Source organism: Mesoplodon mirus, assembly GCF_964341445.2.
Source record: "Mesoplodon mirus genome assembly, chromosome: 2".
NCBI lineage: Eukaryota > Metazoa > Chordata > Mammalia > Artiodactyla > Ziphiidae > Mesoplodon > Mesoplodon mirus.
Window position 1 is genome coordinate 221,665,464 of NC_138977.1, and position 24,558 is coordinate 221,690,021.

Sequence of the window (24,558 nt, forward strand, 5' to 3'; positions counted from 1 at the left end):
GAAGTGGACCTTTGTTCTCTTTTTTCTGCATTCTTTGTAGCTGCAAATTGTGACCTACTTTGGGCTCCTGACTCCTGTCACTTGCATGACCTGGCACCCTGAGCTCACTGGCCATGGAATCCATTCATCCATCGATTGGGCCAATACTTATTGAGTGCCAGTGTGTGCAAGACTGTGCGGGGCCTGAGGTGGGATGGCAGGTTCACCGTCCAGTGTGCCTGCCCAGCCAATCGTAAACCAACAGATACTCGGTGTATTGGCAGGTGGTTGGTCCAGGAGGGAATATAAAGCCAGTATGGGGGGAGGTGGTGGTGTGGAGCTCCCTTCCATAGCAGAGGGTCAGGCGGGCCCCTGATGGGGAAGAGAGGGAGCTCCACAAATCTCCTGGGCAACAAACCACGAAGAGGCAGGTTTGGGACCTGGTGAACTGGAGACTAGTGGGAGGGTCTTGGGGCCGCTGGAGGGGCTCTGGCTTCGTGCCAAAGGCATGGGACGCCGCTAGAGACCCGAGGGCACCGTGTGTCGTAACTCACATTTCAGAGTAACTCTGAGTGGATAGTGGAGGCTGGCGGTGATGCAGGGTGCCCCTTCCCTTCCTCCTGGAAGCCCTCTGTGGCGGGGGCCCTTTGTTTGGAGCTCCGTGGGGCAAAGTCTCAGGAGCCGCTGGGAGGACGCCTGGTCCCACACTCATCCTTCAGCTGATGGTCCTTGCGCTCTTGCCTGGTGCCAAGTCTGAGCTAGGTGCTCAGGGCGCAGAGATGATGGAGGCCCACCCCTGGCCCTCTCACTGCTCACAGCCTGAGAGGAAGGGGGGAGGGGGGGAGAGAGAGGGGGAGGGGAGTCTGTATCAGTCTGAGCATCATTGTCCCGGTCTTGACAGTCACAGTGGCTGTGTCAGATCATCGGGGAAGCTGGCCCAGGGGGACACGGGAACTCTCTGTACTATTTTTGCAACTTCTTGTGAGTCTTCAACTATTTCAAAAGAAATAATCATTTCAACAATGCATCCACTATACCAACAAGCAAACAAAAATGAACAAAATACAGCGTGATCCACGCCAAGATCAAGGCTGCGTGAGTAGTCGTGGGGCCGCACGCTGTACCTGCACAGGTCACTGTGGCTGTCACACCTGTGGGTCCTCGTCCTGTTCCCTTCGCTAGCTCAGCTGCCTGGGAAGATTAAAGAACAACGCCCCGTAAAGAAGACGATCGTTTCCTTGAAGATCAATGACCCTCTGGTCACCGAAGCTGGTAACGTGCACCTGTCCTCGTATTCTGAGAGTGTCGTTGAACAAACTGCCTCTCAGATTTGAAAAACAAACAAAACACCCCAAACTGGAGGCACACAGTGTTCAGTGCCTCCTTGTTAAAAATAGCCAAGCAGGGCTTCCCTGGTGGCGCAGTGGTTGAGAGTCCGCCTGCCGATGCAGGGGACACGGGTTCGTGCCCCGGTCCGGGAAGATCCCACGTGCCGTGGAGTGGCTGGGCCCGTGAGCCATGGCCGCTGAGCCTGCGCATCCGGAGCCTGTGCTCCGCAATGGGAGAGGCCACAACAGTGAGAGGTCCGCGTACCGCAAAAAAAAAAAAAAAAAAAAAAATAGCCAAGCAGCGCAGGGCGGAGGGGAAGGAGGCTGGCACACGGTGGGGAAATAAAAGAAGGGGGAATTCTGCTAAAGAGAGGTCCCCGTCCTTGTACAGAGGAGTGAGGAATGCAGAGGAGGGAGGAAGAGGCGGGCCACCCAGACAGACCCAGGGAAGGTGTCACTGCTTTCCTGGGCGCAGATGCCCAGGGAAGCCCTCAGGCCCACGCTTGTCCGTAGGCAACACTGACCCACCCCTTCCCACCAGGGCCCCTCCCTGGCTGGCTGCTGGCAGCAGAGACCTGCCCCAGGGGCCTCCCTTGGGCTCAGTCCCTCCCCATCCCATCCCGGCCACCTAGACACACCTGTTAACAGGTGTTAACGCACCGTGCTGTCACGTGCCATCAGGAAATTCTCCACATAATAATTATCCACACCAGTTGTCCTCAGAGCCCATGCGACTGCACTACAGCGCTGCTGGGGATCAGGTAGAACTCGGAATAAGCTGAGTCCACGGACTAGCAAATGTATCCTGGCTCGTCCCAGGAGTCCTTAACCTTTTTGAAGATCCCAGACTCTGAGGAAAACCCGCTGTAATGATGTCATCTCCAGAGAACACAAAACACACCTCATGCACACAGCACTGTGCACACCTTGGGGTAGCCACCTCCCCGCACAGGCCACAGACCCCAGGTTAGGGCAGAACCCCTGAGGCACGGGCTCAGGACAGGCTCACAGGAGATTCTTTCACAGAAGCTCCATGTTCTTTAGCTTCATCCTCAACTGCTTTGGGGGGCTGGGAGCCCAGGCAGCATCTGCGCCCAGGTCAGAGCCGTTGCGTTTTGTCTAATGCATCCCCGACCCCCAGCTCAGGGACCCTCATCCAGCGGGGAGGGTGCCTGTGCGTGAGGGATGCGGGGCTGCAGAGCCCCATGCTGGCCCTCAATGCTGCCTCCCCAGCCCTCGCCGTGGCCCTGAAGAGTCTCTACCTGTGCGAGGTAAAGGTGAGCGTGGACGACGTGCTGGGCGTGCTGGCTGTAGCCCACATTCTTCAGTTCCGCCACCTGTTCCAAAGGTAAGGAACCGTGGCAAGGCGCGGCCAGGGCCAGCCCCAGGTGGGATCCAGAGGGGCCCTCCTGGCCCAGCTCATGGAGCATCCCTCTTCCGTGGGCTGGGACATCTGGGGTTTCTTTGCATAGAACACAAGTTTGAGTCGGCCATTAATGCTTATGGAAGGTAAATGAACCAAATGGAAAAGCCCTGATGGGATTAATTCTTCTAGAATATTTTGTCCCTTCTCTTGGGCTTTTTCAGGGATGTGTGCTTACTGCACTCACGTCCTGAACACAGAGGTGGTATCTTATCGCTCTTCGAGTTCCAAATTCCTGATGCAATTCAACAGAGAGGAGATTTAGGGCAGGGTTGCTCTGCCTGACTTGTTTCACCACCCTAAGCCTCAGTTTCTTCATTTGAGGGAATGAATGAATGAATGAATAAATGAATGAATGAACATCCCATCTTAGCCCAGAGGGGACATCAGCTGCTCTGTAAAAGGCAGGGTCAGGATCTCTTCCAGGGACCTTGCAGGTTTCAACTCACTTTCTACAGAATCCATACAGCCACATTCAATCCCAGAGATTTTTTTGAGTTGGTGCCTCATTCCTGGGGGCACCTGAAATGACTCGGGCCAGATCCTCAATCTGGAGCATTTCGAAGCCTCGTTGGGGATGCAGATGCCCCGTGAACCCAGGGACGCAGGCTTTCAGAGGCCTGGACGTGGCCACAGAAGACACGCGGAGGGGACCAGTCTTGAAAAGGCACTCCAGTGTGTCGGCCTGGCCAGACTATGGGGTGGGTGGCTGGCTGTGAGAGATGGGAGGCCCGCCGTCACAGGCAGGGACAGGTCGTGTAGAGTCTCGGGGAGAACCAAGGAGTCTGGCCTTGACCCTGCAGGTGATGGGGTAAAGTCTGGGTTTTCTGAGAACCCCCACTCCCCTCCCATGTGTGTCACGTGACTTCAGCTCCACATAACCTTGTGACTGATAATCACCACTAAATCACAGCTTCTGCACGCACGCATTTCTGAGCGGCTATTTCCTGGTGCTGTGCTGGAAGATAACTCTGGCCCCAAACCTGGAAGGCCACCTTCCCTCTTGGAGTGGGGCATCTGGCCACCTTCTGTCTGTGAGCCTCAGCTGCCCTACGGGAGGCCCAGATTCAAAGCCCCATCTTCCTTCTGGAACCATAGCCCTGGCTTATCTGGGGTGGAACCAAGAATGGCAGATTCTTCATTTCCTTCCTCCTTCACATGCCTTGTCTTGAATGCCGGAGCAGGGAGGGCTCTGGGTACTGAGCCAAGCCTATCATTCCACTGATGAACAAACCTAGGCTCGCCTGGGGCTGATGGGCCCTGCCCGAGATTCTACAGATAATTGTGGTGGGGCTGGAATCCGAGGCCGGAGCCAGGCGGGTCTGGCACACAGCTGGGCTGGGTCTCGCCTGCCTTTGAGAGGCTGATGGTACAGTTGGCAGGGGTGTGGCAGTGCAAGCCACACCCCTGCCAACTGTGTGGCAGTGTGTGTGCGTGCGTGCGCACGCACGCGCGCACGCGTGAACAGAAATGCCCCGGGTCACTCTGATAGCATCACAAATCCAGGTGCTGGATGGGATCCCAAAGGTCATCTTGGCTGAACCCCCAGCCACTGCAAAATCACCCAGATGGCTGCTTGAGTCTGAATCACGCACACTTGAGGCCGCCCATCTCTAGGGGATGAAGTGTGTGCGTGCGGGTTACACAGGGTGCAACGATAAATTTAATAATGTTCTTTCTTGATATTGGCAAAGTCTTCACTTCAAAATGCAACTGAGTAAAAGCTATTCTTCAGGGGTGTGGGTGTTGGTGGTAATGAGCTCCCCAGCTCTGCTGACCTGGCTTAATTGAAGAATACATTTTAGAATATGTGCAAGACTTACCAGATATCCTTGAAGCCTTTGTCCAAGAGCAACATGTATCTCAACTGAGTTTAGGATAACCACTGAGTAATAATGAGTTCAAGATTTTGCTTCTGTATGAGAGCTCAGTAGCTATTCTCTGGTGCCCTGTTTGATGACACGAACATGCCTTAAGAAAATTGCGCTGGAGACTAATCTCAGCTGTGACAGGTGAGTCACTGAAACTCTAACCCAGCATATCCACCCCACCACACACCCTGCCCACCCCAGCTCATCTCCTAGTCCTGCTCCCCCTCACTGTACTGCATCTGGGATCTCCTTGATGTTCCTTCAAAGTACGGCCCCTGTCCCTGCTTCAGGGCCTTTGCACATCCTGTTTCCTCTTGGAATGCTGGTCTCCCAATTCCTGGTCTGAACAGTTCTTTGTTCTCCTCCTTCAAGGTTTAACTGTCACTTTTCTGATCATCCCCCCACCAGGTCAGATTCCCCCTTTTTCACATTCCTATGGCACCTTGTTCTTTGACTTTTTAACCCTGAACACAACTGTAATAATGTGGTTACATGTCTAAATGTTTATTTAACATGTGTTGGACCCACTGGCTTTATTCTTTGTAACCCAAGGGCCTCGCAGGGTGCCTGGCACATAGTACGTGCTCAGTAAATAGATCTTTGATGAGTAAGTGAAGCAAGTAAATGAGGCCTAGTCGTGAAAAGGACGGAGATTTTCATCAGAAACTTGCTTTTTGAATCTACTCTCGTACAGAGAGGAACAGGACTGGGAGCCCCTCTACAGCTCCGCAATGGTCTGTACAGGAAGAAAATACCTCCAGCTGGGGGACAAACAAATGGTCACCCTGGCTAAAATTAAAACTCAGTAAGGCACCTTTAGGTGCTTAATCTCTAAACAGTAATACTTCTCCCTGGTGCCAAGGCTACGTTGTTTCCTTCAGAAGGATTTGACCTTAGGCCTCACCTCCCTCAGCCCAGAGCTCTTTGCAACAAGCCTTGCTGGTCTTGTCCTCCAGCCAAATGTCCACATCCCTAAAATAAGGCTCTTTTCCTTCCCTTCCCTGAAAGGTCTCTGCTGCCGGTGCGGAGTTGAGGTAAAACCTCTGGGACTGCCCACTTCCCTAAAAGCAGCCTGGGGGCCTCCAGGAGCAGCAGTCGTCTCTCTGCAGGTGTGTGACCACGATGATGAACGGACTCACGCCGGGCACCATCAAGAACTTCTACCTGGCCGGCTGCAAGGTGAGAGCAACCTGGACAGGGCACGTGGCACCTGGGGGGTCCTCAGGAGCACCCAGACTCTGGGATTTCAGGCCCAGCTCCAAAAAATCTGATGGCACCAACCTAACAGTGCCAAGTGAACAATCTTTAAAAATCAGTTTATGTTTAAAAGAATATTTTAGCACTCCAAAAGGTAGAAAAGCTTTAATCTGGGGGGTGAGGGGGTGGGGAGGGGAAAGTCAGCGTTTCTTGCCAAAACAGCAGACAACATTCCAGGACATTCTTGGCGGGGTTGAGGGAAATTTGTCGCCCCCTGGGCTCAGTCAGGGTGTCAGGGTTGGCAGTAAATGACGTAATCTAACACTCTCATTATCAGAGGAGAAAACTGAGACCCAAGTGGGGGGGAGCGTCTGTGATCAGTCACAGCCCTCAGTTCAGAGATTTCAGCTTGCAAGCCCTGTGGTCAAACCACTTACCTAGCTGTGTGACCTCAGGCAAGAGCAGGAATTTTGGAGCCTCAGTTTTTCCCTCGGTAAAATAGGAATAATAATGAAGCGACCTCCTAGGGTAGCAGTGAGGATTGATTTGAATCAACCTAGTGCAGTGCCTTGAGCATAGCAGACTCTCAGATAACGTGGGTTATCTGCTGCAGTTTATGTTTTGAAGAAGCGCTTTGAGCAGGGCTGCAGCACGGCCTTCCCGAGAGCACGCGTGTAGCATCGTCGCCTTCCAGCAGAGGGCGCTGCGAGTTCAGGGACTCCTTTCTCCATGCGCTTTTCTTGCCTTCGCAGCCTTCGCAGTACAAAGAAGAGCCGCTCACCACTGCCTGCGAGAAGTGGATGGAGATGAACTTGGTCCCTCTGGTGGGGACACAGATCCACCTCCGGGAACTCCCGCAGGAGCTGCTGCACAAAGTGCTGAGGTCCCCCAGGTGAGAGCTGGCTCCCGGCGAGCTGCCCCTAGGATGGGGGGAGGGAGGTGCTAGGGGGGCCTGCACCCACACCCCTGCTGGACATGCCCAGTGTGCAGTGCCTTCCCCATCCCAAACGTCCGTCCCTCCTGGACAGCCTGGCCTCGGGGGGGCCCAACGTGGGTACTGTGCTCGGGCATGGGGAGGGGTGCTATTCATCAGAGTAGGGACCCTCGGGGCTCCCGCTGTCTCATTACCCAGCTGGTAATTAATTAATTGCCTACATAACTTTTTAAGACTCTGTCAATATTAAGACACATTCATTGTGGAAAATTTGGAAACCAGGGAAAAGGGAAAAAGGAAAAAGCTCTCACCCCGAAATCAGTTTCTATCTCCAGCCCTGAACAGCTCTAGACTCAGACATTCCACTGCCGGTGTGACCTTTTTGACAATTAAGGCTGAAACCCAACTCACGGTGCCCTGGCCTTTACTGCACGCCCCGCCCTTTACTGCACCCCCCACCCAGTGTTCCTTGACGAGCTGCTCAAGCCCCTGGGGGACCGCTTCATCCTCCCGCACAAGCGCAACTCATCTCTGTGGGCCTCTGCGTGGGCACCAGCCAGAAGCCAACCTTCCAGGCCTCTCATCTGGACCAGCACAGGGACCTCTAACTCAGGGTCTTCCAGTCGCATCTTTAACCCAGGGGGCTTTGGCTCTGCCGATCCGGCTGCTCTGTTGTTACCCATGTGGCAACCACAGGGCTTTCCTTAGACTCCGGCTAGTGCCTGGCCTTTTAGGTTATTTCCAGTATTTCATTGATATAAATAGTACCTTCATGACATCCTTCAACGTACATTTATTTTCATCTCATATTATTTTCCCACAGTGAATTCCTAAAAGTGAAATTACTAAGCCAAAAGGACTTTGTTTTTATTAGTATTTAAAAAAATATTTTATTTGAAAATAATTTCAAACAAATTAGATAACAAGAAAAGTACAAAGAATATCTCAGTACCCTTTACCCTGCTTCGTTCAGTCTCTGTCCTGTTTGCTTTATCATTTGCATCTGTGTGTGTATCTATTAACACACATTTTTTAACCCTTTGAGGGCAAGTTGCATATATCATGTTCCCTTACCCCTGAATGCTTCAATGTATATTTCCTAGTAAAGAGAATTTTTCTGTTATAATCCCAATGAGGTTAACAACTTCAGGAAATTTGACATGGAGGTGATACCTTACACAATGTGATGCATTGCCTCGACACCATCCTTTATAGCATCTTTTTTCCTCCATTGCAGGATCAGGTTAGGAACACGTATTGCATTTAATTGTTGTGTCTTTGGGGGACTTTTTAAAAGGCTCTTGATACCCACTGCCAAGTTACCAAGATGGTATTCCCTTTGGGTGAATTACAAAACTGAAGACAAAATTCTACGAAAAATTGTGATGGTATATTAGGAAATAGATGTTTCCTCATGCATGTGTGGTGGAAAGCGTTCCGATTTCAAGAATTAGACCTGGAAGGATTTGTTCTCCTGTTGGTTTGAATTGACTCAGTAGCTTGCAATGCCCTCAGACTTACAGGGAAGTGAGGTTGGTAGAACAACGTTCTGGGTTCTGGTGTTGAGGGATACCTCGAATGTCTGTATTATCTACGAAGACCTCAGGAACTTGGGCCCCAAGAGCAATGCTAGGCCCTGGCAGGGGGGAGCCGGGGGCTCCCAGGGTCATTTTGCCCTGCTCTCCATGGCTTTTCCACAAGTGCATGCGCCCCACCCTTCATGGAGCAAAGGTTGTGCAACCCTTGAAGAAAAGATAAACATGACAGCCCTTAGACTTTTCATGACACTGTCCCTCCCTTGGAAAGACTGAGTTGTCTCACCCCGGTAACATTTAACCAAGGAAGGGAAAAAGAATGTCTGACCACAACCAGAATGTTAGCGATGGGATACGCCCTAGAAAAGGCTGGCTGGGCAGGACAAGAGGTCAAGAACGTTACGTGTCAAGCGTCTAGACTCACAGGTTTGGGGAGACATGACTGATGTGGACACTGGGTCCTGCTTCTCTGGCTCTACCCCAGGAGCCGTCTGTCTTCACAGATAGTGCCGGGCTACCTGGAGGGAGGGAAGAGCCTGTGAGGCCTCGGGCATGTCATCAGCGCATGTGCCCCGGAGGGACCAGGCCCTCAGCTCCTGGACCTCATGCTGCCGTCTTGTCTTCGGAGGTGAACTCTCCTCACCTGGTTGGTGTCCAGCTGCCTTGAAGCTGGAGGGAGGTGGGGAACAGAGGGCATGTAAAGAGGGGCCTTGGGCCACACCCAGTGCCCCGGGAGATGGTTAGAAATTTACCGGGCTTGGGCTCCTCATCTTAGTGGCTGGTGGGCCTGACACCACGGACCACACCTGCTTAAGAAAGGACCTTCGGGTGAATTAACTTTTACTGAGCACTTCTGGGTGTGTGCTGTGCTGTGTGCACCGTCCCTTTTAATCCCCACAGTGCTGTGCGGTAGGTACAATGATTGTCCCGAAGATAAGAGGGATGATAAAAGACAGGGCTAGGCTCGAGCTCAGGGCTCCCGTCTCCAAGGTCCAGGTCCCACCCTCACTGCTGCACCGTCTCCTCATTTGTAACAGAGGCCAGGTTTCCCAGCAAACAGAACTCAGCGAACACTGGGTTGTCCTGGGAAGTCACATGGCCCCAGGGCATCTGTGTGGAAAGGCCAGCCGGGGGTCAGGGATGGAGAGTCCCTCAGCCCCACTTAGGGTAGACTGGGACCCACCCCTCATTCGTGGGCATGATGCTTGGGTCTCTAAGCCTTTTCGGAACAACATCTGTCTCAGCAGGTGCTTCAACTTCAAGGCCATTCACCTTCCCCATCCGAAGTCCCTTTGACCTCATCTTCCTTTGAGTTTTCTTTCCATCTTGTAAATGACCTGTGGTAAAGCACACAGTTTCCCTGACCTCCTGGGCCTCTGGTTTTCAGTCAGTTTTCTCCTTAAAGGTCACCACTCGGTGACCCTGTTTCACTCACTCTAATATTATGAAAACTTCATTCTAAATTCTGTTTTTCTGGAAGCCAAGCTCCTTGTAGACTTAGGAGAATGGAGGACTCAGAGGGCTGTCTAGTTCTACCTGCACGAAAGGCTGCCCTGCAAACCAGGCGGGCACGTGTCCCACCACCCCCAGACTTCCTGTCTGTGATGCAAAGAGTCTTGAGGGCTCAGGAACTCCCTGAGAAAAGCCACCGTCTCCTCCACGGCATTTGGAACACCACTGGGCAGCCCTCTCAAACAGTAGTTTCTGCAGCTAATGCTTCTCTGGCTAATAACAACAATACCTACCAATTATGAAGCACTTGGGGTATACAGAACAGGCTGAGTGGGTTTTCAGGTCTCATTCTTACAGCAACCCAGGGAGGTATCCTCATGTTTTCCCCCGCGGAATGGAGATTATAGGACGTGAAAGGATTGCTTCTGCCATGCAGCAAGAGGGTTGGGAATTGACCCCAGGTCTGAGTGGCCTCCATGCCTGTGGGTCATGGGCTGGACCCAGTACCAGCCCACTAGTGTGCTCTTCTCCAGGCTTTCTTATTCCTTATCGATGGTCAAGATCAATCAGGACATGGAAGGTCCTTATTGTAAGGACCTTCCATGTCCTTATTATAAAAATATAAGGATTTTTAAAAATGTAAGGATTATAAAAGGATTGTGGATTACTATAAAGGATTATGTAAGGATTATTAAAAATGTAGGGATTATTAAAAAAGTTACCAAGGTAGGAGGATAATGCAAAGCACAATTGGACCCACCTCCCCAGATGAACAGATGGTAGCATTTTGTCGTAAGTTAAGAAAGAAAACATGGCCAGGGAAGCAGAAGTCAGCTGTGTGCTCCGCCCAACTCCCCGCCCAGCCCTATTCCCCTTCCGTCCTCTTGGCCTCCCTCCCTCCCTAAAGTGGAGGATTTGTGTGAATCCAGTCCATGAGATTACATTCTTGTTACATATATGTACATGCAAAAATAATGCACAGTATGGTTTTGCAAAGGTTTAAATTTCAAGTCAACTTTCTCATAGTGATTGCAGTGATTGTGACTTCCTGCAACTTACTCTGTTCACTAACATCACGCGACGTGTTCTCTCTGTATTGATATGTATGTACCTAATTAGCATTTTAAATTTTAATTGTTGTACAGGGCTCTGATGAATGAATAGACAACAGTATTTTCATTCCCTTCCTAATGGCCTTTTGTTTTAGTTTGCTTCATTTTTGTGATGACAATCAGAGCTGCAATGGACATCCTTGTTCATATTTTCTTGATCACTTGGGCACGGCTTTCTCTATGGTCTGCATTCAGAAGGAGATCTTTATTGTTTATACACAGTTTTCTCAATAAAAATAGAGGACAATGTCTTGTTAAAGACATTTTTACACCAGTTACATCCCAATGACTACTTGTGAGCCCCAATAAGCACATGTAGAACAGCCCAGATGGTCGCCTGTGTTGGAGGGAAGTTTAGGATCTCTGTGAGTTCCGTCTTGATTCAGATCATCAGAGCTCTTAGGTAAATGAAAATATGTTTGAATGTCCTCAGCATGATTATTTCCTGTAGGAACTAATACTTTAGGGTACTAATACTTGGCCTAAAGACAGAGGGCTTTAGTTCAGTAATTACCCTTCATCCTAAAAGTAAAACCAGGGTCCTGATTCATGGAGCTCCCAAGTACTCCCCTTGTGTTGGTAAGCTCCTCTTTGGTATGATCTCAGAGAACCTTCTGGGCTTGAGGACCTCAAGCATGGGTTCTGCACCAGAAGACATGTAGCTCCCCAGCCCAGCAGTGGTTGAAGAGTTCCTTGTGGGGACATCATACCAAGTGATTCTGTGATGTCTCCCCCTTGGCTCACCGTTATTGCCCAGACAGTGACAAATTTGGTCACTGTCTGGCCAGAGTCAAAGCCCACGCATTGTAGGTGCCTAAAAAAAAATAAGAGGAAAGAGACCGTTCTCCTGTGTCCAGACATAGTGAGAGGGGTGGGAGAGTGACATTCCCACTGCCCTTTAGCGTCACGGTTTAGCTTGGCTTCCACCCACCATGACCACTAAAGTGGTGGTTGAAGAGGCTATGATATATTTTGAAGCCAGGGTGCATCTCCGTGGTCAGAGACAGAAAATATCAATGGGTTTAAGAAACATTGAAATGACTCAGAGAAGCAAGTCATCGGTGGCTCTTAGAGGAGCTGCCTGGGAAACATCCTTTACAGAGTGGATTCCATGGAGGGCAACACCCAATCCTCCTCCTCCCTTCTTCCTTGATGAGATGTCTCGTGCTGCTGCAGGCACAGTGTAGGCTCTGGAGCCAGGACCCAAACCTCTCGGTGGGCCACTCAGAGCCCTGCCACGCAGGAGTCAGAGCTGCTGCCCCCTGAGCCCATTACTGTGCCCAGGCACCGCTCTATGTGTGGTCAGCTCAATAATGGTCCCCCAAAGACGTCGACATCCCAAGCCCTGGAACCTGCAAATATGTTAGGTTGCGCGGCAAAGGGGAATTGAGTTTTCGGATGGAACTAAGGTTGCTAATTGAATGAGCTTGGCATGGGGAGGTTATCTTGGATAATCCGGGTGGGCCCAGTGTAATCACAGGATTCTTCAATGTGGGAGAGGCAGGAGAAAGAGTTAGAACCAGAGAGAGTTTTGAAGATGCTGTGCCGCCGGCTCAAAGATAAAGGAAGGAGCCACAAGCCAAGGGATGCCAGTGGCTTCTAGGAGCTGGAAAAGGCAAAGAAATGATTCTCCCCTAGACCCTCAGGAAGGAGCACGGCCCTGCCCACACCTTGATGTTAGCCCAGTGAGATCCATTTTGTACTTAGGACTTCTGGAACAATAAGATAATAAATTTGTGTTGTTTTAAGCCACTCGGTTTGTGGCAATTTGTTACAGCAGCAATAGGAAACTCATACGACATGTCACCTCACATAGCCGTCACAAGTATCCTGTGAGCAACTGCTATAATCACTGTGTTACAGAAGAGGGAATTGCAGCTGCAGGGCCAGTAAGCAGCCTGCAGGAGGTTCCACAGCCAGTTTGGGGCAGAAGTGACCCCTGCCCAGGTCTGACCTCAGAATTGTGTGACTTTGGATAAGTTATTCACATTTCAGCCCTCAGTCAGGGCCGGGACTGGAATATGACCAGTGAGGCACTCACCTCAGGTGCAAAATTTAAGGGACACGAAAAACCTCAGTCATTGAGATAAAATGTATTTTAATGCAATATTTTACAGTGAGAATTAATACCAAAAAACCCCATGATGAACAAAACATTAAATTATTAAATAAACGTAGGGTCAGTCCAATTTCCACATCTATAAAAGTAAGGAATATATCCCAACTCTGCAGGGTTGTTGTGTGGAATTAAATTTAAAAAGTACGGAAACGCCTTGGGAACTCTGTCTCCTGGTAGGAGCTCATTCAGTGATGGCCATTGTTTAATAGCAGCACAGCCAGTGGGTGAAGACACAGGCTCTGGTGGTGACAGGTGACTTGAGGTTCACGGTCCAGCCATGCAGGTTACCAGCTGAGTGACCCTGAGCAAGTCACTCGATATCTCTCTATGTGCGTCCACCTACAGACTCAGGGTGGTATCGCCTCCTTCCTAAACTCACTTTTAATTTTTCAGTTTTTTACACACAGTGTGGTTTTGGCTGTTCCTAAAATTACTTCTCAATCTTTTATTTTGGCCAGGTTGTTTACTTTTAGCGAGTTTCACCTTCTGAAAACACTTCTTTTGTGGGTCTACTTGCAACTAAACGACAAAACTCATACAATTCCGATGTACGCAACTGTGCTCTCATTTTTTAGCAGGTAGCGTGACTTAGTGTTGACTGATGAACAGTACATACACTGTTTGTTCATAATATCATGGGGGAAAGCATCAGTGATATTACTTTTCATAGCATCATTCAGAGTGCATAGAATGCAGTTTTCTTATGGGATCTAAGATTATGGGATAACTTTGAACCACTAGATTACTTGAAAAAGTGAATAATAGGTGTTATAATATGAGATAGTCATGTGCCTTTGAGCACGTGTTCTGTGTCCAGGGAAAGACATGATGCAAAAGGTATGCTTTTATTCAGGAAAATTACCATACCATACTGGCCTTAAAAATTTCATACTTAAAATGTACCTAAATCAGACCAGATCTTTCTCATTTATATTTCACTAGTTAGCATATAACATCCTGAATTTTCTGGACAAATGAAAAAGCATTTGAATGTACAAAGATTTCATAGCATTAATCCAGTCTCTTAGAATCTCTCAATTTATAAATTCTAAAAGTTATATATCTCAACATTTAAGTGAAAAATAACAATTACAGTATAAGAATGGGCACCATTTAATTATGCTTACTAAATGCAATAATTCTGATAGACACTTTCTATTTGTAATCTCATTTAATCTACCTAGTACTCAGGGGCTGGTTTTATTATTCCCATTTTACAGATGAGGAAATTGAAGTAGAGATGAATACCTTGTCAGAGATCATACAAGTGATAAGGAATGGAGCCTGACTTGAACCCAGACCTGCCAAATCCCAAGACACTTTGCTGCCCATTCCTAGGATGGCAGGGAGGGTTTCTCTCTTGTGCCCGCTGCAGCTGGTTCAGTCGTGAATCCCTGGGCATAGTGTATAGAAAGATCCTGAGGATGCCTCTAGGTTCAGTGATGTTGTTAGCCAATTACTTCTAAAATTGCCTGGCAGTGCATCTTCTTCCCCTCCCTGTGTCCTCCTCTGCCTGTGTTTTCTGTCTGTTCAACCCCACTGGCAATGTCAGCTGTGGCAGCATGGGTCTGGGGGACAGGGTGGGGGTGAGGGTGAAAGCAGTAATCCATCTGGTGTCTCTTTAGCTTCTATTAAAACTTTGTAAATACACTCGCATCATCCAAGCTGGTTGCAGAGTGTGATGGCCCTGTAGCCAAAGACACTGCCGGGAGGATCCGCCCTAGGTGGGCAGGCTTACCTTCATAATCAGGTTTATGTTCTATTCCCCATATCAGCAGGGACGGGGGCTTCCAAGCAAGATAAGGTGCATTGAAGGAAGTCAAGAGATTCCTTTTCTTTTGCACATGTGACTTTAGCGGATAAACACATCTTCCACATGTTCATCAGCACATCGACCTGTTTAAGCCAAGTTTTGCTTGCATTATTCTGAAGCAGTTAATCCTTTTCTGGAACATCTGTGCACCATGTCAAGTAAAGAGCCCCTTTTTCCTGTCTCGTTATTTGGGGAAAGCAAAGTTCATTGCCAGAATGACATGTCCTTGCTTAGTTTCTATATAATTTGCTTTGAACCCAAATGTCTTAGCTACACCCTCTCCCACTCTTTTAATAGCCCAAGAGACACTTTTTCTGATGAGTCATGCACACCAGGAAAAGTCGCTGTTTGGCACCAGGTTAGCTCTCCTACTGGAAATGTCTAGAACTGGGAGATAGGAAATGAGCTAGAATGTGGGTGATTCATTGGAACTGTGTTTTTACTGTGAGAGAAACAAGTGGGAGTGAGAGGGCGAAGGCATGTGGCCCTGAAAGCGGGGTTTCCTGGACCTGCCTGAGCTGGGGTCTCCAAGACTCCCCCCATCCTCGGGTGTTCCTTCCCATTGTAGCTTCTGCATTACTCCTGAATCGACATTGATTCCATTTTGACCCCAAACCTCAGCCCTCTGCACGCATTTCCCGCAGCCCCCCGGAGCCTGCAAGGTTTCCCGTGTTGGAAACCATTCGTGTGTCTCCAAATGGTCTCGCTGCCCAAGCTGACCAGCTGGGATGGTGTCCTCTCCCTGGAGCCGTGTTCTCTGAGTCCTGCCCTACGTCCTTTCTTCCCTCACTCCCTCTCCCTCCCTCCAGCAGGCTTGGTGTCCCCTTGGGAGAAAAGATGAGACAGTCTGGAACTCAGATGCTCTTCCGCTCCGTGGTCGCCCAGGCCCACCTCCGACTTTGAGGACCGTGGTCCATCTTGAGGATTGCGGGTGGTTCGCCTCCCGTCCCAGCTTACTCTTCTGCCCCAGAACAGGGGCACCCCTAAGGTGCTCCCTGGTCAATGGCCTCCACCTGCCAAGTGCTTGTCCCCTGAGTCCCCGAGGGACTCCTTAGCCGAGGGATCGGCACTTGCTGCCCCGGCTCCCCTCACCCCAGCCTGCTCCGCCTCCTCTTCTCAGTCCATCCAGGGCGGGGCCTCCCCAGGAGCCTTGCCAGCCAGGCCCTCACGAACAGCTTGGTGGGTGCACACGTTCTGTCTCTCTGGGTAGGCCGTGAGCGGCTTGTAGGAAGGGTTTACGATCCTTTATTGCATCCCCAGCTCACCTGGCACCGTGCTGAGCACATAACAGCTTATGGAACGATGAAATTCCATCAAACCTTTCTACAGAGCTGGGTTGCCTCAGCTGAGAAATGGGTCTGACCATGCAGATGCCAAATTCAGAGAACACCATGTCTGCGGCAGCTCGAAACAGGAGGGATGGCAGACAAGTTTCCATTTTTACTGATGGGTAGGGCCTGTTTGGTGGACGAGACTAGGCAGAGTTCTAAGGCTTTCTCGAAGCTCAGTGAGAAATAATGTCTCGATAGTTTGGTGATGCTTACGCTAGACATGGGAGGGGGCAACGGTGGTGCCCAGGTTCTGTGTTGGCCTGAGGATCCCTGGGGCTGAGCCTCAGAGCTGCTGGCCTGAGGGCTTGGGCTGCAAGAAGGCATCTCTGCTCCAGTGGTGGAAGGGGTGGAAGTGGTGGAAGTGTGGGAAGTCACGGTCAGCCTGGGCCGGAACTGAGTCACCGAGGAGCTGAGCTCCACAGTTCAGTGAAGACGGAGGGAACAGCTAGTCAAGGAAGTTTCCACAGCCACTGACAGGGACATTCCAGGAGCATTAGAAGGTGAGCAGACCCTGGGAGACAGTACACAGGCTTGTGTATGAGAACCAAGGAAGTTGGCTGTTTGGCCTAATTTTTAAAGTTTCATCTGTTGATGAAATAACTGAAATGACAGAGTGGTTTATAAGGTATCTCCAAGGTGGGGGAACAGAGATCAGAGTGGACCATCACCATACGGGGACCTGCAAAATGGGATTGTGCTTTCATAATGTGGTGGCAGCGGGACAAGCTGCCCGAATGTTAGACCGACCAGGGATGAGGCTGAGCTGCAATGCTGGGTGTGGCCTTGGCTGGCCCAGCATCCAAAAAGGAGGGTTTAGAGCAGCAATTGAGTAAAATAGATCAAATACTCCTTTTCTCAGCTGTCTTAGCAACATCTTGAGCTAGGAGGGAAGGTATTTGAATAGTTAACTCCTTCAGCACCACTGTACCTGCAAATTAAGACATATGTCCAAGCCTTTTCTACTCATCTGTATTCTTTTATTCATTGATTTTTTTTCATTCATTCAACAAATAATTATTGAGCATATGCTCTGTGCCAGGGGCACCGATGGACAGTGAAAGGAGCAGTTTCTCTGCCTAGCTCCATGTTTAAGAACATCTTCAAAGCTTATTTTCATTGTTGTCTAAATACATCAGTATAGAAAGGGAACATGCATGTGTGTATACACACACACACACACACACACCTGTTTTCCTGGCAGTGGTTAATTTAGAAATACAAATAGGCTGTCCAGAATTAAATTTAACATTTCCTTGTAAGAAAAACAAAAAAATGTAAACAAAACCATCGCCTTCATTCGTCCATAGAGGAAGTCATCATTTCGTTCCACTTAGCAGTCTGAGAAGTCCAGGGGGGCTGTAAAAATTCATCAAATGGAGAAGAGCCAGAGACAGGCAAATTTTCCACTTTTTTTTTAAGTTTTTTTTTTTTTATATGGACCATTTTAAAAGTCTTTATTGAATTTGGTACAATATCGCTTCTGTTTTTATGTTTTGTTTTTTTGGCCCTGAGGCATGTGGGATCTTAGCTCCCGGACCAGGGATCGAACCTGCACCCCCTGCATTGGAAGGTGGAGTCTTACCCACTGGACAGCCAGGGAAGTTCCGGCACTTTTTTTTAATGTACATTTTTCATCAAAATATAAAACACATACAGCAAAGTGCACAAACCTTAAGTGAACAGCTCAGTGAATTTCCACAAAGTACACACACCTGTATAACCAGCACTCGGACCAAGAAACAGAACCTGACAGGCCCCCTAATGTGTCTTATTTCAGTCACTACCTCTCGCACTCCAAGGTGAACGGGTATCCTGGCTTCTCTTACTATGGAGATGTCTTGGCTGCTTCTGAATTTTAAATAGAATCTTATAGCATAGACTTTTAAAGGTCTGGATTTTTTCACTCAACAGTGTGTCTGTAAAATCCATGCAGGGATGGTAAGGGGCTTACTTGGGCACCTTTTGCAAATTGGTGGTGGAGCTGGGTGGACCTGGGGCTCCTAGATCGTCAGACACATCCTTTTACTTTGAGGTCTTCGAGTTAAGGGCAAGTCATGAACGGACCTGTAATTCTAGTCCTTAGCTGATTTGTTAATCCCTAAATGGGTCCCTTTCAGACACTGCAAGGGTGGATTCCAGCAACCTCACCAGAAAGAGGTCATTGAAAGCAGTCAGTGAATCCAATTTCCACACCATCCCAACTATTAGATTTCCCTGACCTCTGCAGCAGAGTCTCCTTTCTCCTATGCCCCGTGCAAATCTGACCCAGCTTTTATGGAGCTGGCCAAGGACTCCTCCATGAAGCCTTCCTGGATCTCACCTGTGCACTGGACAGATTCCTTCTCTGAGCTGCTTGGAGAGAGAACGAGAGCATGTGCCGGCTGTGTGGGTGAGCACCGCCCCGACAAACCCAGCACCACCTTCCCATATATAAAATGAGGGGAGCCTTCAAGGAGAGCGGCCCAGCCATGCCCTGCACTCCGAGCATCCCAGCCCACAGGTGTCTGAAGGAAATGTACTGTGATGCTGTGTGCCAGGGCGGGCACACAGCCATGTGTCTCTTGTGATTAATGGATGGCATTTGCAGATATAACCATGGAGTCATCATGAAACTGGGCACCCCTGGTGTGACAACTCTGATCTCTTTACCAGAACATTCGTTTTGAAGTAGTCCATGAGTCATGGACGTGAGGGTGGTTCAGTTGTTCTCTGTCAGAATCTCTCCACCGAGCCCTGTGCAGGGAGGTTGATACATTTCTTTTGTGTTTGTGTTTCTTGCCGTTTTCATTTCTTCTCTGTCTCTGACCAGCAGTGCTCCTATCTGCTTTAGCTTGGCTCCCTGGAAGCTGAACCTCCCTCTTTTCAAAGTCCTTAAATATTATTGATTCCTATTCCTTACTACCTTTGCACTTCCCTCATGTGGCATCTTGGCTTTTCACCCAAACTGGGTGGCCCCAAGACGTCTTCTTCAAGGGTAAGAGTGGAGACTCTGGAGGAACGCAAGGAATATAAGTGTCTGGGTGTAGGAGGCTCTTGCAAAGGGCAGGTAGCATCATCATTACACAGAATTTCTAGACGCAGTTCTGCCTTTGGGCAAAGGTCAGGACCATCTTCATCTTCATAGTCAAGATGACATTGACTGGGTCTCGACAAATGACCCAGAGGACTTGGCCTGACAAAAAATCGTGGTAACAGCAGACAGGACCCTGTGAGCACAGGAAAATTGGCATAGAATAGCCTGGTCTGTGCATGTACGTGTGTGTGTGGTGTGTGTGTGTGTGTGTGCATGCCCACACATGCACTGGGCTGGAACTGCATTCCTAAAAGGTGAAGTATGGGTGAGCAGAGGGATGGGATGGTAAGATTGAGCCTGGTGAGTTGGCAGGGACCAGCTCATTCATCCAATTAATTCACTTAACATTATTGCAAGCTGCCTTGCCTGAGAACCAGGCACTGCAAAGGGTGCTGTGAATACAAGAGTAGACAAAACAGACAAAAATCTCCATCTTCACAGAGTTTACAATCTAGGAAGCAGAGAGAAACAACACATTCAGTAAATGAGGTGTGTCAGCAGGTAGCGGCCCTGAGTCTGAGTCCCACTACTGCCATTTACTGGCTGCAGAGGTTAACAATACCCCCTCATCGGGTCTGATGTAGGTTCGTTCTGACTCAAAGAAAAGGAAGGCCCAGCACAGCACTTGGCAGGACGTCCTGAATGGCGGTGACATTTGCTAGGTGATGGTGGTGGCAGCGACATTCAGAATTGTTGTTTCCTGCTTCTTGGGTTTCAGAAGGCGTCCAGGTCTTCCACACCGAGTTACCTTTTAAAAAAAAGCCGTGTTCCCTTCCCCCAAGTGTGTAATTTTTTTCAAACTTCACTTTAAAATATAAACTATTCTTTCAGATATTTTTCATAGAAACAAAGTAATTTTTTAACTAATTTTCTATTGTGGTAAAATATACATAACATAAAAATGACCATTGTAACCATTTTTATGTGTACAGCTCAGGGGCATTAAGTACATTCATGCTGTTGTGCAACCATCACCACCATCCATCTCCAGAACTTGTTCATCTTCCTAAACTGAAACCCCACACAAATTAAACAATGAATCCCCTTTCCCCTCTGCCCGTCCCCACCGCCCCTGGCAACCACCATTCTACCTCCGCCTCTGTGAATTTGACTCTTCTAGGAACCTCACATAAGTGAAATCGTATAGTATTTGTCCTTTTGTGTCTGGCTTAATTCACTTAGCACAATGTCTTCAAGGTTCATCTGTGCTGTAGCACGTGTCAGAATTCTAGAGTATGTATTTAAAAGGCAAAAATTTGAAGTGCTGGGCTAATGGGGCTCTGAGTCTGAGAGGGTAAATGACTCTGACAGGTGACAGGCTGGAGGAAGCAAGAAGATCGTGGCTGATGGCAGCTCTGAAATGCCAACCTGTGCCAGTCTGACAGAGACTTGTTCCTGGCACTGCCTTTCAGGAGGTCAGAAGGGAGGATTTGTCCCCAGGGTCTTGCAAGCAGAACCCAGAGCCGACCTGGGTGTATCTTTCAGTATCAAGGGCCTATGAACTGTCCTCCCTAAGGGGGTCATGCCCCAAGGGTTTCCCATGAACTTTAGGAGGCAGACACCATGGCCTGAAGCTTGTCCCAGAATAGTCAGTGCTAAACCCAAAGTCTTTGCAGAGACAACAGAGCTCAGCGCCCGGGGAAGCCATGCCAGCCTTTGTTTCCACCAAACAGCCATGCAAAGAGGTCCCGACGCAGCAGCCAGCTTCCCCCGCTTTATGTTACATCAGGTGAGCGTGCTCATCCTTGGCCCAGAGAATCCAGATGCTGTGGCCCAGCAGCGGAGTTGAACTGGGTTAGATGGAAACACGTGGGCTGTTCTCGGGAGGCCCGGGCAGTGTCCTGGCTCTGCAGCCATCCACCCGCCCGGCTCCAGGGGCAGGGTTACGCCCATTGGTTCAAGGCACTGGACCACACTGCTCAGATGCTTTGGGATTTTAGAAAATCAGCAGCTGAGGCCACCATTTACTTCCTTTGAGGCGGCCCATGGCTCCGGCGAGTTAGAGGGTGGCAGCGATAATGAACGCCAGCAAGAACATGGCCATGCACTTGACCGGCTCAAGTTCAGGTCACTTTCTTTGGGGTGAGAGGACAACGGTGGCAATCATGAAGCCCGGAGTACCACTAGGACCAGCAGCTGCGCCCGACATATCACAAGCTCTGTCACCTTTACTTCTCCCGACTACCCAGGGAAGCACATGTGGCTGTTGTGCCCCCGGACAGAACAGGAGATGGAAGCTTGGGGAGGCTGGGTCACACGGCTGACGGCCGGCTGGCCCAGGACTGGAACCTGGTCTGTCTGACTCCAGGGCCCAAGCTCAGGGACCCCAAGCATGGTTGGGCGATGCATGAGCTGACCTGTGACCTGTCCAAATCAGCCATCATCACTGCCACTTCCTGTGATCCAAAGGGGTCATAAAGTCCAATCACCTGTCTCAACAAAGCTCATTCAGAATCTTCTCGGGGAGGAGGTCTGTCTGGAGAGGTCCTGGCTGATGGTCGTCTGGCTGAGTGCCTCTCATAGGGAGACTCGGGGACCTTGGGTCCCTCCTCCTCTCCCAGCATCCTTCCCACGAAGCTGTGGAGTTGGCGCCTGGGGGCTTCTGAGCTGGAGGGGAAATCTGTCCTCTAGATGGTCCTTTCCCTCCTGGGCTGGAACTGTATTAACCTGCAGCTCCAGCAAGTTCTCTCTCCTCAGGGGCCACTCCGGGCTGTGGGAGCCCTTGCCGAGGGTCCCGGCTCGTTCCCCAGAGCACGCAGCTGGGCTGGGGGTTCTGCGTCAGCTCAGCCCCTTCTTTCTTCCTTGACGCCTGCACCCGCCATGATGCCACCTAGCTGATTCTTCCATTAAATGGCAAGAGAGAGGCAGGGAAGGAGGAGGCATTCACGTCTGGGAAAGGAGTCAAGCGAGCGTTATTTGTCCAGCTAAGAGATCCGTGTTTCTCAGGGCACTGGCACGGCCCACACTAGCCCAGCTCCACCTGCCCTGGGTAATGGAGGGCTGGATCCAGGATCAAAGCCCTGCACTCCTGGAAGTATCAGCCCTCCTTTATTTATGCCTGGTCCGTCCACCCCCAGAGACAGGTCCCCAGTGGATTCTAATAAATAATCATTGAATTTGAATTTGCTCATTTGTCTTCGCGCTCCTCTCCCCTCTCACAACGCCTCAGAATCCTTAAACTTCTCTCCTGGGACCACTGCCACGAGGAAGAGCTGGAGAGCCCCAGGAATTCCCAGATCTTGTGAAAACAAATGGTCCCCAGGCAGGTTGGTGGGCACCACCCCCAGCAGAGGCGGGACACGGGGCCAATGGAGTGTTCAGTCTGGCTGGGACAGGGTGTGATTTGGACATCACTCTTGATTCATGGAAAAATATTCTGAAAGTGCCCTTGGCCGGTCTCATACAGGATCTGACTTGAGGGAATGACTTTGTGTTTCCAAAGTCATTGGAAAAATTATCCCCCGTCGTCCCCATTTGTCAAAAGTGACCATTTTATGAAGCAAGTTGTTTCAAAACAAGAGTGGATGTGTGCCTGTGTGTACAAGTATTCTCAAGGGGAGTCTGATTTCAACCCAGCCCTGACCTCAGCCACGTGTGGAAATTAACCAGAGTTTAGTATTAACACTGTCCAGAACTGATCCTGGCACCAGCTGCTAAAACAAGTTACCCACTCATCCGAACTTTCTTTCTTCTTGATTCTACCAGAAAGTGCTTTTGAAGTGCCTAAACTGGCCACTTACTCAAAGGGCAGCATGTGTAGAGGGGGAATCAGAAACCCTGGGTTCAAGTCCTGGCTGAGCCGTTGTTTTTTCATCTGTAAAATGGAGCTGATGATACTTGTCCTGTCTGCCCCTTGAGAAGTTTGTGAGACTCCAGTGAGAAAATGTATCCTGAAATCCTCTGTACAGTTATGCGTTCCCATCATCATTTAATGAGTATTTGTCGGGTACCTACTATGTGGTAGATGCAAGGGGAATATAACCCTTTGTCTCATTACCACCTCGGGGAGCAGCCCCCCTCTGCTTCCACACTCCCCACCCATCCAGAGAGAACCAGGCGCCATCTACCCCTGGCTGGTGAAACCGCTAGTCTCTGACATGACTTTCACGAGCCCCAGCCAATTCCAGAAAGGAGTGTTCTGAAGGCCTTTTATTCCTCTCTGCACCTCTGCTAAGCTTCCCCAAGAAGTGTTGCTTTCTGGACTGGGATGTGGGACAGAACTGGATGCCACTCTTCCTTTGCCTGCGTCTGCATGGCATCACCAAAGGTAAGCCCCAGCCCGTGGGAGCACATCCAGGGGAGACTGTTGGGGACCTGCCACACCCCTCAGCCACTCCTGAGGAAGCCCCACCAGACGTTTCCAAAGGAATCAGCTGAGATCTGGCTTTGTCATTTCCAAGGTGTGTGACTTTAGGAAAGTCGGTTGGCTGCCCGGTCTCAGTTTCCTTGTCTGTAAAATGGGGATAATCAGAGCTTCTGTAAAACATGATGATGGATGGAAGGGGCTTACCGATTATGAAAGTGTACTCAGCGCCCAGGGCTGCGTGTCGCCATCTAACCGCATGCCCTACCTCTTAGAGTGGCGTCCCCTCTGGGTCGCTCGCTTGTTCGGCAGTTTGGGAGAAAGCTGTGGGTCTGTGCTCCAGGCTTGAGTTTACTCATGCTCTGGGCCCAGAACAAGGCAGCTGTGACTTGGAAAGAGAGGGAACTCTTGGGGAGTGTGTTTGGGGCAGCCCAGGTGGCCACCAGTGAGAGCTTTGCATCTGAAAGGATATTTGAGACCTTTTTCAAAGCCATTTCCAGTTATCCAGATAGAATGAGTAGCTCCAAAACCCACAAATGGTTGATGGAGCCCAGAGAGTTGGTCCAAATTGCTTCTAGACACTCCAAAGACACTGTTTATCAGATCTCAACCCTCCCTCCTTGGGCAGGATTGTGGCCGGGGGCTGTGGACCCTTTGGGGGAAAGGGCCGTGGGACGTCCCACTTGGGTTCCACACATCTAATGATTCCTGGGGCCCGGGAATGCCCGCCAGTCCTCAGCTCCCAACTTCCTCCTTTTTCCTTCCGAAAATGAGATTTTTGCAGTTCTCTTATGAATAAATCCGTAAGAATGTCCCCTTTGTGCTTCTTCCAGGCAAGGATCTGGAGGAGCTAAGGCACATTAACTTCTTCCCTGAATCCTGGCTCGTCCGGGTTATAGCCGACCATCACCTCGCGGTGAGTCACCAGCTCAGCGCGGAAACAGTTATCGAAATTTATTGCCTTTGCTTTTTCTGGAGATGTGTTTTGCATTCGAAACCTCTGGGCCTCTGAGGTGGGGAAGTATCTGGATCCTTCCCCAGGGGAAGTGGGAAGAGCCAAGCCTGGAGGGGAGAGGAGAGGAGGCCCC

At 49.9% G+C, this 24,558-nt stretch overlaps 1 protein-coding gene across 1 annotated transcript in view; it reads left to right on the forward strand.

The window, feature by feature from the left end:
* BTBD16 (BTB domain containing 16) overlaps positions 1 to 24,558 on the forward strand; it is a gene marked incomplete at its 5' end in the record, with an annotated part of 50,061 nt that overhangs the window by 19,156 nt on the left and 6,347 nt on the right. The window contains 7 exon segments of the mRNA XM_082643791.1: positions 1,162 to 1,251; positions 2,541 to 2,655; positions 5,711 to 5,780; positions 6,560 to 6,690; positions 13,409 to 13,528; positions 23,343 to 23,434; positions 24,304 to 24,386. Coding sequence (XP_082499917.1) covers positions 1,162 to 1,251; positions 2,541 to 2,655; positions 5,711 to 5,780; positions 6,560 to 6,690; positions 13,409 to 13,528; positions 23,343 to 23,434; positions 24,304 to 24,386 — 701 coding nt within the window.